This window comes from Penicillium griseofulvum (assembly GCF_001561935.1).
Source record: "Penicillium griseofulvum strain PG3 chromosome Unknown contig_10, whole genome shotgun sequence".
NCBI classification, from domain to species: domain Eukaryota; kingdom Fungi; phylum Ascomycota; class Eurotiomycetes; order Eurotiales; family Aspergillaceae; genus Penicillium; species Penicillium griseofulvum.
Genome location: NW_024467433.1, coordinates 131,546 through 146,557, shown reverse-complemented (window position 1 = coordinate 146,557; position 15,012 = coordinate 131,546). Strand labels below are relative to the sequence as shown.

Here is a 15,012-nt window from a genome sequence, read left to right as displayed (position 1 = left end):
GGTGTGAAACTAGGTAATGTTCTAAAATCGACTGTATGAACTAGATATAATACTGGAGTATTGGTATCTTGAACAGGAAATCTCTTAGTTTCGAGCTTATCAGGCGGAATTGGAGGGGTTCTTTAGCGTATTGGTATTTGGGGTTAGCGAGAAGATCTAACTGTTGAGATATACTCCGTATATATTTCAAATCAAGAAAACGATCTACAAGCGTTCCCATGTTCGAGGATCTAGGCTTTCATTTAGTGGAGTCGATGGTGCCTGAAACCACTAAAAAGGTTAGAAAGGCAAGAAAAACACAATCAGAACGAGAACGAAAATAATCACAGGCAAATCCTGAATTTGAGCACAAATATATGCAATCGCTATGTAAATGCCAATGCGTTAAGTCTAAAATCATGTGTACATTATCCATCATCTGTGCAAGCCGTTGATCACCAGCGATCGCCAGTGACAGGAAACAACCCATTCTTCTTCTTCTCGGCTTCCCACCGCTCTATCCAAACCTTCATTTGGTCTCGGCTCTTCTGGCTGGCAACATTAACCGTCGGGATGACCCGCCCAATACGTAAAGCGCAGCAGAACATGGTCAACTCGCGGAATGAACTATGTTCGCTATAGGGCACGCCAAAGCAGGCGCTTTCACGCGTGCTGCCCCGCTGTGGTGTGAGATCCTGGGTGGTGTATGGTGACTTCCAGTGTTCGCCGTGCAGCACAGTGGAGACTGGTGGGTTTTGGAGTAGTCGCCCGGCTGGGGGGCGATAGTTCCAGCCGGTCGGGCGGAACCCGACGACTCGGGAGAAGTGTGGTTTGAAGCCATCAAGGTAGTCTGCCAGTGTATCCGCGCGGATCTCAAAGAGGGTTTGCATATGGACTTGCGCCTCGTGAGGATTGCTGGTCAGCATCGCGGAGAGCTCGGGGTCTTCCAAGCAGGCGCAGATTCGCTGCTTCGGTGGAGTCGCGAAGATCTTGGATCCAAGTGCTCGCGCAATCCCCATGCATATCCGTTCTTTGCCAATACTGTAAGTGCCAATGACTACGAGCAGTCGGCCTCCAGCCTGCGTGCCTTTGTCGGGTGCTTTGTTGTTCCCCGTGGCGGAGAGAAATTTGCCCATCAAACCACCTGTGCCACTCTTCCCCGCATCAGCTCCGACACCAGCTTCCTGATTCAGGCGCACGCATAGCTCCGCGCATGCTGTGATCACATCCTCCTGAGCGGGAAAGCCATATTTCGGGTTCAAATATGTCGTGTCGAGGTAGCATTTATCGATATGTTGCTGTCTGGGCTTACCTGTGACCGGGTTGGTCACATTGGGGCGTAGGAGCGGATGTTGAACCTGAGCGGGAGATGCGCGGAAGTCACCACAATGCAGCACCCGCTGGTTATGGGCATTTGGTCCATTCCCGGAGCTCTTTTCGAAAAGAAAGAGTGAGCTACCGGGACAATGATTTGCATGTATCATGGTGACCCGCACTCCGCCCGTCTCTGGTACTTCGGTCGTAGATTCAAACTCAAGATCAACTACCCACTTGGGATCAACGCGGAGCTGCTGGCGGACAAGATTGGCAGTGGGTCGACTGCAGTAAATGGGCCCATGGCACCAGGACTTGTTGAGCCCTATATAGTGATCACTGTGGAAATGACTGAGAAAATAGGCGTTGCATCCTTCCACGGCCCCGTAGCGGAAGGCATCCACGCATATAGAAAAACCCGGAAGAATTTTATAAAATGGGCAAGTCCGCTGGTATGCTTGTTTACCGCGGGAAGACACTTCGTTCGCGGCTGCAGTAGCCCAGGCAGTATCTTCCGCATTGCCAGCCATCATTTTTGAGAATGCAGAACCTCCAATGGATTTATTATGCGAGTAGGGATCAGCTTGCGCAGGCCGAGCAATGGCAGCTCGCTCTGCGCGTGTCAGCCCTTTGTCAATGCCGAGTGGTTTCGAAGACGGATTCACTGCGGCCTTAGGTGCAATTGTGGCCGGGGTAGGGTTGGTTTTGCCATCAAGGCAGTCGTTGACATGCACTGCGATTTCCTGTGCTTGGAATCAGCACTTGAATCAATCCAAAAGGCAGTAATGGGAACGTACCATTTCACTGAGCTCGCCCAACACTATTTGGCAGACAGGGCATGTCCTCACTCCCCCCTCGATATCCTCTATACCCGAACAGTCGTTTAAATCTTTGTCGGGATCTACCTCGAGGTTGATCTGCTGCTCTTGTTCCTCGCCCTCCCAAGGCCGATTTCGAAACTCTTCCCCTATAAGCTCGTCCTCTTCTTCTATATCGTCAAAATTCGCGTATTCATCATTATCGGCATTATTCGTGGCGGCTCTTACCAGTGGCAGGGGTGTAGGTTCAGAAGTGCAGTGCGAAGCCACTATTTCATCCATTTGTAATGTCTCGTTCATTGCGTCCCTGGAGGTAGATGTGGGCTCATGAATTCCAGAGTCCCGGTATGCTTCCATATCATCCTCGCTATCGGATTCATCAATGAACGGTCCGCTTCTTTTCTCTGTCTTTGCGGGTACTGGTTCAGGTGTAGGTGCTTTTGTAGTATTGGATTCGGGGTCTAGTCGTGATGTCTCCTTCGTCACATCCTTACTAGAAGGAGGTGTAGTCTCATGAAGCTCCCGATATGCTTCCATATCATCCTCGCTGTCAGACTCATCGATAAATGGTCCGCTCCTTTTCGGTGTCTTTGTAGGTGCGGGTGCGGGTGCGGGTGCGGGTGTTCTTGTAGTCTCCAATTCGGCGTCTGAGTGCTGTGTCTCGTTGACCTGGTTATCCGGAGAGTCGACTTTCCGCCGCTTCACCGCCGAGTCGCTCTCATTATATCGCTTGTCCTCCACCTTTGAACCCTCTTCATCTTCACCCCAGAAATCAGGTGTCAGCGATCGCTCTCTTTCGCTCGTCGCTGCTGCTTGTTGAATCTTTGCCAGTCCCTTTTTATCCTCCAAAAAAAGTCCACCGGAAGCATCATTCCTTGAATTGTTTCCCCGCTGAAATGCCGAAGTCCCCCGGCCGCTGCTCGGTGAACGTGAGGTCGCCGTTCCAAATTGGGTGATTCGAGCCTGGCGGGAAGTGGCGCCTGGTGGCGTGTCGGTCTTCTGGAAGAAACTCAAGATGCTCGAATTGCGCTTTATTGATGATTGTTTTGTCCCAGAAGAGCCCTTCAATGGTGTGGCGCCTTTCTTCGCGTAAGAGCCGGCCATTCTGGCTCGGTCACAGAGAGTGGGAGTCGGTTGCACCGTGTGCAATGGTCGAGTAGTGGCGAGGGGTCAAGCTAGTTCGCAGTTGGTTCAAGATAGTTATATGCCAGATAAAACGCTAACAATATGGCTAAATGCACAATACATCCATAATATGTGCACAGTCCCAGCGAAAATGTCCAACATAAGTTGGAACGAGAAGGCGCGAAGAGACTGGATCGCGACACGAAGTCACGTGTTAATTATTACTTGGCTCCGGTCCTGAACAACCGGCTACATTCAATCATAGTATGTTTAGGACATTATGAAATAGTCAAATGGCCAAAAAAAATATTGCCGTCATTATTGCAAAGAAATTTCTAACGAGGTATCATGAACAACGCAGTCCAGGTGCCAACATGAGCTATAGGCTGGCAATCTTCGACGAAACTGCTTTTGTGGCATATCAGCAGGATTCATTGAGCGGCGATCCAATGTCCATTTGGTATCTTGGGTGCAGTCGAGTGGTATGGGAGTTTTCGAACATCCTTCGTTACATGAACCCATCCCCCAGTCATCAATTGGGTCATCTCAATATTGGGGTCACATGAACCCCATACTTTTGGCCATATCCTCATTTTATTTGCTGAAGACCACCTGGCGGGAACAACGGTATTGAAGAGAGCGATGCGTGATTTATCGTAAAATGGAAGCCATGGTCGTTTACCGAGCTTTGCCAGCCTGATTGGCAGCCTCTGTATGATGACTCTATTAGTATTGATTCGAACAGTAATTCTCGTCGCAAGCTTTGTAGATCTTTTAAAAGAACCTAGGAGACTGATTGATCCCAACAACCCAGCTCAGGGAACGATGCGCAACTCACCTCGTCGTGTGGCATCCTCCAACAACCCCACGTCAACCTCCGACCGTGGCAGCATCACGTATCGCACCACACTTCCTCGGATGAACATGTTCTTGACAGAAGACAGGTGAGGGTACTTGGCCAGATCCAGCACTTCGATATCGTCGAGCTTGATGTTCAGGTATTGGTCGACTGATTTCAGAATCCCACGAATGCGGATGTCATTCTTGAGCTCAATGGTGACCGTCTGGTTTGTGAGAGTCTTGAAGAAGCTGTAATGAAACATCTATTAATTTTCACCCATAAAATATGAGCTTGAACTTCGCCTCATAGCATACCTAAAGAAAAGCATGGCTGCGGTAGATAGGAAAGCTTGGAGGGGTGCTAGGATGGCCAGAGGTGTGTTGGATCAAAGCGGTGATTTATATTCTGCCGGTATCAAACGAGGCGACGAGTTTGATGTGAGGGCGGTAGTGAGTATAAACAGATTTAGAGACAGGAATGTCGACGGCGCTCAAGAGTTGGTATTGCGAGATGCAAAAGAGAAGCCGTCGGAGGTGGTCACGTGCACACCCCCATATAAGCGGCCTATGTCCAACATTCCGTCATACATCCAGGGCTATTATTTCCACCATTTTAGTCTACGTTAAACTAAGAACTGTTTCTAGGCGTATTATGGATCAACCGCCACACATCCTTATCAAGCAAATGTCCCTACAACATTTTTGCCTTCTGGTCATTTCCCATTCCTCACATAGGCAATCCATATCTGCCTCCGCTGCGTAGCTGTGAACTACACTTGGGCCCATTCCCCTTTGAACAACCCTCGAGCCCACTCACACACAATTTTGAAATGAACCTGAAGCTTCAATATAGACACCGCTCACGCTAGGTAAGGACGTTGGCGCCTCATACGTCGACAAAAGAATCACCAATCTCCCCAGTACTCTGAAATAAAGGATCCGGCCCGCTTCCACATGTACTCTACAGCAAGGACTAGGACCTAATTGGTAAAGAGACTTTTACCGCCACCGAAAACCTGAATTTCGGTGTCCAGCTACTTCAGCTCGATTCGCACACCACTAGAGAACCAACGAGCTCAATCTAGATAGAGAGCATCTCAGACACGAACTATATATGACGAGGTTCCAAAGCCTCGTCCGAATAGTCGGGAGCTTCAGTTGAACAACACTCTGCTTCCTACCGCTTTTGGTAAGATGTCAACTTCCAATGTTGAATATAAAAATATCTCAACGAAAATGAGGTAACGGGACGGACCTAAATCAGTTTCATCCTTATATTCTCTTCATTCTAACGCACGCTACTGCACCTCTATGACTCAATTTGTGTTTCAAATTCCAGAAATGATAGTATCACAAACTCCCAGGAGAAACGTTTACCAGCATCAGAGATGCTAATGGGTGTGTCCAATGTTCCTTTCGAGCACTTGGACCCAGAATTAATATCTGCGATAAGATCTAGGTATGTATTGGATTGGGTGCATATACTTGAAGTGGCAGCATCAAAATTCAGGCCTAGATATCACAGCATCTATTCGCTGCAGACATATAGGAGACACAGATGTCCTTTGGCGGCTATACCGGGAACACAGGAAATGCAAGGCCAAAACAGGAATATCTGTTTTTGCAGCTTCTACAAGTATCCATCCGATATTCGGCTATATGGATCTTGCAAAGGCGCTTCCGGATGTCAGGTTGGTAGTACAAACTGGCATATTCTCCAAGCTGACACAGTAATTATAGAATCTGTAGGTAAAGAACCCCTGATTACTGATAGAAAGTGAAGTCTGTTTAGGATAGGTGGATTATTCTTCAACAGAATGCATGTTGTGCCGTTGGTCTGAAACATAATTGAAGGTACTTCCAATGAACTCCTAATCTCGGACCTAAATCATGCCTAAGGAATAAGCATGGTTCTCATAAAATGTGGAATATATTACAATGACATAAGAACGGCCTAACCCTACAACACCTGGGTAGTTATAGGCTAATTGTAGAGCCATTCACGTCAGAACAGGGTACTTTTCAACGAATTATCGCATGATGTTAGGTTCCTAAGTGAGTGATGAGTTTGGAAGTGTACAGTAGCGTCAAATCCTGATAAGCATCAGCAAGAGGGGAAATAGTACATTTATTCATACCAACATGAGAAAGGCTTCATGATTCGACTGAACTGGACTTTACGCGCCTTTAGGGTCACATCGGTGTAAGCAAAATGTCAATTGTACGTGATCACACTACACTAAGAGACTCAAAATTGTGACAATGAGGTCAATTAGCATGATATTTCTATTATTATTCCTTGCTAAGAGGCCTGTACCTCTCTAGCGTGCAGTAGTATATTGTACAACGTAGGGCTTGGCAGGCATTTCCCCTCACTTTCTCTCTTTTTTTCCCTTCTCTCCCCGATGATCGCCACTTCATCTTACCGACTTTTGTATCATGCGACATTAATTATGGTGATTTTCTACCTGTTTTGGTACTGGAAAGATGCATAATTGATGTTCCATCTACTCCGGACAGGCATTAATTTGGCTAAAGATAGTAGCTCGGCGCCTACACTCAGCCAATCACCAGCCTCTTCACACTGCATATCACTCTCATCCCACCACCCTTGGCGGTTCGTCACATTATCTTCGACTGTTATTGGTCCCTTTGGACATTTTTCACCTCGCTCACTCGACTCTTGCTCAAAAAATGGTCTTGGCTCTTTGCTCACGGATGAAACCCCCTGTTCAGCGCGACGCGCCCATTTCTTGATGGCCAATAGTATCAACGCCCGCTACCCTCCAGACCAGGGTTATTGGATTAATTGTGCCCAATCCTGCAGTAGTCTCTGTAACCGAGTGACTCTTTCTGAAGACGGATCGGCTGGTCACTGCACAGACCCCGTGGCTGGTGGAAAGCGCCCAATTGACTATAAACACTTCCCAACTACCACAACTTCTCTGAAGGCTAGCGTTCTTCGTTTCGTTGACTTCATTCTCTTTCGGTGCCTATAGCTCTGGTAGCTTTTGCATCTGCTTTTTCATTTCTTAGTGTTTATCTTGTTATCTTGCTTTAAATCACTCACTTCACAGACCCGTTGATCGGTGTCGCCATTTCCTACGAGTCGAGATACCCATAGATACTTCCAGTGAGCAAGTCACGCAAAACCAACATCCAACAGTTTGATCAGGCGTGCAATATGACCGATACACTCCGCTCAACTGTACGATTTCCGCCCCTTCGGCAGGCCCGGGGGACGGTGCTTAATACTATAATGGAGGATACGCGCGAATCTCAATTCGCTCAAACCAGTCCGAAAAGTTCAGTACCTGCCAGACTTACACCGGCAGCTATCAGTCCCAAGTTGAAGTTGCAGACTAGCGGGTTCTCAATACCAACACATCCCCGGTTCGCACGCATAATGTCGCCTCTCTCAGCCGGGACTTGCTCGTCATGCTCAGACACAGAATGGCAGTCTCAGATGCAAGGATTTCAAGGATTTCAAAGATACGACGACTCATACGACGCATCGGATTGTGACAGTATTGACGATGGGACCGAGTTCAGTGATTCGTGCTTTTCCCCCGATACGCGGCCATCGAGCTTGGTTACACCGATTACCCGAAACTCAGTGACGTCTACTGGGAGCCAGAAGCTGCCTCTAACCCTTAAGATTCCCTCATCCACGATGTGGCCATCAATTAATGGGTCCCTCAAGGGCTCCCCAGTCCCGCCGACACCTCCAGCCAAGATTCCAGTCTCGCCAGCAGCGCTGTCGATGCTCAGTCGTTCTGTGCCTGCATCATATGCCCCACCTTCACTCGATGGTAGTATGACTTCGGACCAGGAATCTATCAGCGCATTGGCTACACCGGACACTCAATCTCTCCCAGACACCAACTGGGACGCCCATGATATACATGTTCGCCGAGATGTGGACGGAAGTGAAAGTGACCTGGACGACGGCGATGCCAGTTCAGACATGCAGACTGTGCCTATCGCTATCGAGACCGATAATGAGGACTGGCGTCATGTGCTGGGAAATTTCCCCCGGATTCCAACCGCTCAGGCATATTCACCCTCCCTCTCTCCCTCGCCTTCTTTCTATCTAAATAATGAGCCAATTCCTGATTATGACGACTTGTACGACCCCCCAGCCACTAATCAAGGCGCACTTGTGCCTAATTTGTCCCTGGCGATGCTTCATGACATTCACTTGGATGAATCAACCGACTCGTGTTCCGAGACCTCAGAGGATAAGGGTGAGATGTGGCAACTGCAGCCGCCTCCCAGCCGCCCGAGGAGTGCTGACGGGGTGACACCCGCATCTGAGCTGTCTGGATACAGTTTCAGTGACCTGAGCGTTCCATCTCCCGGTGGCTTCTTCGCCTCTCTGGCGCCCCGTGCACGTCACACATGGGCAATCCCCAACACCAACTACCAACCAACGTCGGCGGCTGCAGAGAGTTTCTATAATCTTCCATGGCGTCGGGATGAAGGAGAGATTGTTGAGCAGGTAGTCGAGTGGCCTACGCGCCCTGATGACGAAGACCCAGTCACAGCGGTTCGCATCGAAGAGGCCCCGCTTACTGCCATTCGAGTTCCCTGTGATACACCCACTCGTCGCTCTGTCTACCAGGACAGCCCCATGAGCGCTGCATTTGACGCAGTTCAGGTCCAGGAGATCCCTCGCTCTGGGAACGGGTATGAGTACGATGAGTGCTACGACCAAGAGCTACAGGAACGTGCAGTTGCGAATCACGACCGCACCAGTGTCTGGCTGTCTGCTCAAGCATCCTATCTGTCCGCTCTCAATGAGACAAATCCCGTGAATGACATCGACGCTGTTGAACCATCCGAGTCTGAGGATGACGTCGAGGCTGAAGCTGAAGACATCACAGAAGATTCATCCAAGAAGATGGTACGATTCGCCGAAGTCCCCGAATCCCTCAGTCCTCTGCCCCCATTCCTTGCTAGCAAGGATTCAATTTACTGGCAAGGCTTCCAGTCTATGCGGGCACGATCGACCAAGACTGACGGGTTCATGCATCGCAATATGCGATTCGATGCCGTGCAATCCATGCGCCTCGCCATGACTGACTTGCACATTAACTGCTTGCTGGGCAAGTATGAGCTTGTTCGCCCTGAGCGCCCTGCTTACAGGGGTCCTTTTGCAAAGGCACCCCGCAACTCGGTGATTACCACTGAGCTGGCCGAGAAGGCCCAATTTGACAAGGTGGAGAAAGAGCAGCTGGTTCTTGCTCAGCTTTCCCAGCCCATGTGGGCCATGGATGCTCTCCGATCTCTCAACGGCGGCAAATTGCTCACAAGCCCTGCTCAGCGCGTGCTTGCACGGGCCCCACCAAAGCCCAAGACCTCGCAGGGACCACGCAAGCGTAGCTTCCGCATCCTGGACCTTGGTGGTCACTCTTCATGCGACTGGGCTTGGCAGGCCGCGTACGAGTTCCCAAATGTCAAGGTTTACACTGCCAGCTCCAAAGGCCAGACCGTGAACAGTGCCATCAAAGGCCCTCCCAACCACCGTCAGGTAACCGTGGCCAACCTCTGGGAGCTCCCCTTTGGCAACAACCAGTTCGACGTCATCTCCGCACGATCCTTGCACGCACTACTGAAGACTGAATGTCCCGCAGGCAAGGATCGCGACGAGTATGACCTAGTTCTGAAGGAATGCATGCGTTGTCTCAAGCCAGGCGGCTACCTCGAGTTCCAAGTTCTTGACGCCGAGATCTCGCGGGCAGGTCCTTACGGCAGCGCAACGTCAGTAGAGTTCGCCTTCAACCTGCGCAAGCGCGGATACGACCCATTGGCATCCAAGAGCTTCGTTGGTCGTCTCCGTAACACCGGATTCGTCGACACACAGCGCGCATTCATGTTCCTCCCCATGGGCACTGAGCCCATCGAGCAGGAGCCGCTGCGTGAGACTCCTGCGCCGCGTGTGCAGAGCCAAATTGAAGATTATGAGGCGGTGCAGGGACCGATTGGTAGCACTGCCGATATTGCTAGTATGACTGGACTGATTGGAGGGTGGATGTGGGAGCAGTGGTTACTGAAATTGCGAGTAGAGATGGGTCGTGAGCGGTCTATGTTGCTTGAGGGTCTTGGTGGGCTGTTCGATGAGGGGAGGAAGAGTGGCGCGGGCTGGACCTGCCTGTCTGGATGGGCTATGAAGCCAAAGCGAATGGTCTCTTTGGCTTCCGGGTCTATCTAGTGAGGTCTACTTTTATGTATTTAGCCCTGGCCCTGGTGGCTCGCAATTAATGTAATGGTTTATGTCTGATGGTTTTTGTTTTGATCTCAATCTCTGGTATATAAAAAGGTCGTCTGTGCATTTCATCCTTTTTCTACCTTTTTCTGCTGATATAGTTATAACTGTAGGCAGGGAAACAAAATTAAATGACGGTGATGCTTCGCATAAGTAGGTGAACTGGTATCACATGCCTAAATTATTCTGTCTTAGCACGTGTCTAGGTCTTTCACCTTACACCTTCAATTCACGTCTTCTTTCCCCTCTTCAACTTCCACTTTGCTCCCTCCACTTCTTCATTTGATCCAAGTTCACTATCTCCCCACAGCCCTTGTGGCGTGGACCATCCAGTTCATACAGTCTGATGCCTTCTTTTTGTATTAATGCCCTGTCGTGCTAATGAGAGATATATGCAGATGTATTGTTGACGAAGCTCGCCTAGATATCCCGTATCGGGTCGAGGTCCTGGCGAAAAGCACTACGATGAGCTCGGAGAGTTAGACATGGATTAGGAGCCGGGAAAAGGTGGTGGCTCGATGTGTTGCTCTACCCTTCGGCATCTTTCATTAGGGCACTGATTAACACTCTACTTCGGAATGAGTGGTGAAACAGTACACTTGCAACAGTGTACAGCAATCTCATACGAAATGCTCGGCCAGTCATAAATTAAAATGGCCGATAATGCCATATGGGACAACAACAGCTAGCTTTGCGCTGGTGCTCTGTGATTGGGATCCCGTCTTTGTGGTCTTGCTTTCCTATTCCTTCTCCCTACATTTGGTTGTTGGCTGGGACTTGCGGTATATACAGCCTGGTTTCTTTATTCTTCTCTGTTATTGCCCTGTCGTGCTAATGAGAGCTATGTGTAGATTCATTACCGGCGAAAAGCACTACGATAAGGTGGGGGAGTTATACATGGCGTAGGGGCCAAGAAAGGGTGGTGGCTCGATGAGTTGCTCCACCCTTGAGTATCTTTCACCAGAGCACTGATTGACACTCTACTTCGAATGAGTGGTGAAACAGTACACTCGCAACAGTGTACAGCAGCCTTATATAGTATGCTCGACCAGTCACAAATCAAAATGGACGATATCATATGGGACCACAACAGCTCGATTTGTCCTGGTGCTCTGTGATTGGGAATCTTTGTGGCCTCACTGGTCTTGATCTGGCCTTGATCTGGCCTTGATGTTTTGTTGTCGGGATCTGAGGGGTATACAGCCTAGTTCCCAACTCTGCATGTAGCGCAAAGCTGAAGTCTCCTTCGTCCACCTTTGGATACCAAATATTGTATTCACGTATGTAGCCACAAGAATCCATTCATGTAGCAAATGTCAAGCAAAGTAAAGACATTTTCAGCCTTTCTTATCACGCCCAAAAATTCGCTGCCGCCGGGACTTTCGTTTTGTTGGCTTTGGATGCCACCAAAACATCCAATCTGACAATTTCAGAAGATAGGCCGAACCTGGGACTTTGACATTCCCGGTCTCCTCCTTTTCTTTATCTGGAAGCTCGAAGCCCCGAAAGCTGATACAGCGCCGGCACTCTATTGTGCAATGGTCTTGACCTCTGTTCCTTTTAGATAGATGCCTCTGTTCGCAACATCCACAATCCCGGCTGCAACATCATCTTCGATCCGAACAACCCTGAACTAGATATTGTCGCATAAACCTTTTAGGATCACGCCTAACTCTGTCATAATATCTTTTCCAATGCGGTTTCATCAGAGTCTCCAAATCGTAAAGGGCGTACTCTTTTCTCTGGTATTGCAGTTGAACCTCTTTAAGTTGCTGATTTTTCTCTTCCAGCTGGGCTCTTGTAGACTCGATACCCGTGGCCTTGCCGGGCGGTAACTGATTGGACTCGATAGCTACAGCCTTTTCCAAGGCTCTAGCTCTATGTTGTAACTTTTCCTCACGCTGTGTTAGTTCCCGTATACCGTACTCGGTGAGAACCAAATCAATGACCAATTTCGCGGAGATAAGTTCGGGGTTTGACCCATTTCTGATAAGGGTATAATGGTCACTAGTCAGGTAGTAAGACTCCATATTGCGAGTGGAAAACACGAGAATAAGGTAGGATGGTGGTAAAGAAATGAAGTCCTCGGAAGCAGGAAGAACAATTCCAAGTGATGTAGAGTCGTCCGCTGCCTAAAAGGGTTTAAAGTTAGGAGTTTCGGTATCTTGCTGTTTTGGAAATTCTTCAACGTTGTAGGCATTGCCAGCGTATAGCATGATCAAATTGTTATAGTATTTGACTCCTGTCACCTTCTACCTCATTCGGATGGGTCCGTGTGCCAATGGAAACCAAGTCAGGGCGCAGATCGCAAGCACCATTCTCTCCAGAGGGAATCTCTTGCTAATTGAACCAGTCTCTCTAAATTGCTTTTAAAGTCTTTTTTCGCCGTTACAGTCAGCAGGATGATTAGAAACATGTAGCTGCTAATCATCCGTAGAATCAGACTGGAGACGGGCCGTTCTAGGTAATAGCTGAACATAGCGGCGACTCTTCCGCATCTGGATTGGAACGAACACGTGCCTGTCGAGTCACGCGGATGAGGCACAGATGAAGTTTCGAGTTTCAAAAGTCATGAGGTTCTAAGGATCGACATACTCTGTTGGTCAAATTCGGATGCCCAAGGGCACGGGAGTCTGACGGATTTATAGTCTGTATGTTGTAGTCATATTCTTCACGATCGACCCCACTATGGCTCCAGTCTATAGATATAGATGTCCAGTATATTCTTCGATTATCTCAACCAAAATTATAATTGGAGGGTCTCAACCCGAAGGATCATAGCACAGTAATTTAAACCGACTAATATAATGGCATAATTAGAAATGTTGGGCGTCTAGTATACTCCGTAGACAAAGTGCTGACGATGCGCCGGAGCAGTGTGCCCCGCTAGAAGCACAGACAACCCACTTTGCTAAGCACGACATCTCTCTTTGGGCAAGTTATTTTAACGGCTATTGACCGTAGCATTCCTACCCAATATTCACAAGGATGTGCTGTAACATGATCGGCGAAAGGGAGATTTGGATATTCATAGTACATCAGATCGACGATAATAGTAAGACATCTCGAATATAGTATAAAGCGGTCAAGTTAAACAAGAAATACAACTTATACAAAGAGCTACCGGGATTCCAAGATTGGAAAGCGAACCTGTATAAGAACAGATTTTGATTGGTGGCAGCTCTGACTTCGGCGGCTTCGACGCAGATTCTAGGCGATACCTATTTGATCTTAGATCGGATTATCCTAGTAAACCCCTGTCTATCAAGGTCAGCAGACTTGATCTATTTTTTTTTTTTTTTTTCGGAATCACCTAAATAGGATATCCAGGTAAGGAAATGCCGATCTAATTTTGGTTGAATTGAACACGTAGTTACATCTTACATCAATGGATGATAGTATACAACAAGTTATACAACAAGGTATAAGTCAAGTATGTAGATCGTGACACGTGAGAGACAGAACCCTTATCTTATAAGAGATGATCTGGACTATTTAAAGAAATATTGAAATAGTATTAGATTAGAATATTAGAGAATATTAGAAAGAATAGAAAACAAGACTATTTCCTTCCAAGTTAGTGTATCATTTTCTGGATTTACGGTGAAGCCGGTATATCCACTTCTCGCCACTGATGTAAACACTTGGAGCTTCATATTTTTTTTTCTTTATATTTCCCCCACCCCCTCCATATTCTTTCTCCAATTTATCCCCCCGCTATCCTCTATACATCATGGCACCACCAGCTATCATCGCCCCCTCCATCCTCAGCGCCAACTTCGCCGATCTAGGCCATGACTGCTCTAAGAAGATGGAGCAGGGCGCAGACTGGCTGCACGTTGACATTATGGACGGTCACTTCGTACCAAATATGACAATCGGCTGCCCCGTCGTATCTCAAATCCGCGGCTGTGTCGATCGACCCTCCGAACCCTGCGGTCGTGGCACTTTCGATTGCCATATGATGATTATGGAGGTTAGACTTTACCCGCGTCATCCCGGAACGTCATGAGCTCTCCTGCTGACAATTGCTTTGCTTACAGCCGCACAAATGGGTCGGAGAGTTTAAGAAAGCCGGTTGCGATCTCTACTGTTTCCACTATGAAGCTGCAGTTTCCTCCGTCGCCGCCAAAGATCCTACAGATAAAGAAACAACCGCTCGTACAAGCCCTAAGCAACTCATTCGTTATATCCACGAGGAAGGTATGCAGGCTGGTATCGCGATTAAGCCAGATACCCCCGTCGATGTATTGTGGGATATTATTGAGAGCGAGGACCCCGCGGAACGACCGGACGTGAGTTACCTTATTCCGGTTCGGTGTATTTCCAATATACTAATTAATGTTTCACAGATGGTTCTGGTCATGACTGTGCATCCCGGTTTCGGCGGTCAGAAATTCATGGCTTCAGAGCTTCCTAAGGTCACCGCTCTGCGCCAACGTTACCCCGATCTGAATATTGAAGTCGACGGTGGTCTTGGTTTGGGTACAATTGACCAGGCTGCTGATGCGGGAGCTAATGTGATTGTTGCTGGATCTGCGATTTTCGGCGCGCAAGATCCTGCCGACGTCATCGCGAAGCTGCGCGAGGCTGTCCAGAAGCGTCGCGGGGTGGAGTAGAGATGATACGGTTTCATTGCACAAAATGGGGTTTGGGTGTTTTGTCTTC

The 15,012-nt window shown here is 48.5% G+C and overlaps 5 protein-coding genes across 5 annotated transcripts; 2 read left to right on the top strand and 3 right to left on the bottom strand.

Annotated features, from left to right (window-relative positions):
- Window positions 1–434: 434 nt before the first annotated feature.
- On the bottom strand, window positions 435–3,215 carry PGRI_082530 (DNA cross-link repair protein PSO2; the record flags this gene model as incomplete). Its single annotated transcript, XM_040795967.1, has 2 exons — window positions 435–2,036; window positions 2,091–3,215. 2 exons carry the CDS (start codon window positions 3,213–3,215, stop codon window positions 435–437), a joined length of 2,727 nt encoding a protein of 908 aa, XP_040650505.1.
- Window positions 3,216–4,051: 836 nt separating this feature from the next.
- PGRI_082520 (Sm-like protein LSM2) lies at window positions 4,052–4,405 on the bottom strand (the record flags this gene model as incomplete). The annotated part of the gene is made up of 2 exons (XM_040795966.1): window positions 4,052–4,325; window positions 4,392–4,405. The coding sequence occupies 2 exons, from the start codon at window positions 4,403–4,405 to the stop codon at window positions 4,052–4,054; spliced, it is 288 nt and encodes a 95-aa protein (XP_040650504.1).
- Window positions 4,406–7,260: 2,855 nt separating this feature from the next.
- PGRI_082510 (uncharacterized protein) lies at window positions 7,261–10,290 on the top strand (the record flags this gene model as incomplete). The annotated part of the gene is made up of 1 exon (XM_040795965.1): window positions 7,261–10,290. One exon carries the CDS (start codon window positions 7,261–7,263, stop codon window positions 10,288–10,290), a length of 3,030 nt encoding a protein of 1,009 aa, XP_040650503.1.
- A 1,582-nt stretch (window positions 10,291–11,872) lies between these two features.
- Window positions 11,873–12,374, bottom strand: PGRI_082500 (uncharacterized protein; the record flags this gene model as incomplete). Its single annotated transcript, XM_040795964.1, has 2 exons — window positions 11,873–11,972; window positions 12,079–12,374. The coding sequence occupies 2 exons, from the start codon at window positions 12,372–12,374 to the stop codon at window positions 11,873–11,875; spliced, it is 396 nt and encodes a 131-aa protein (XP_040650502.1).
- A 1,703-nt stretch (window positions 12,375–14,077) lies between these two features.
- Window positions 14,078–14,963, top strand: PGRI_082490 (ribulose-phosphate 3-epimerase RPE1; the record flags this gene model as incomplete). The annotated part of the gene is made up of 3 exons (XM_040795963.1): window positions 14,078–14,320; window positions 14,388–14,639; window positions 14,697–14,963. 3 exons carry the CDS (start codon window positions 14,078–14,080, stop codon window positions 14,961–14,963), a joined length of 762 nt encoding a protein of 253 aa, XP_040650501.1.
- Between the last annotated feature and the right edge of the window lie 49 nt (window positions 14,964–15,012).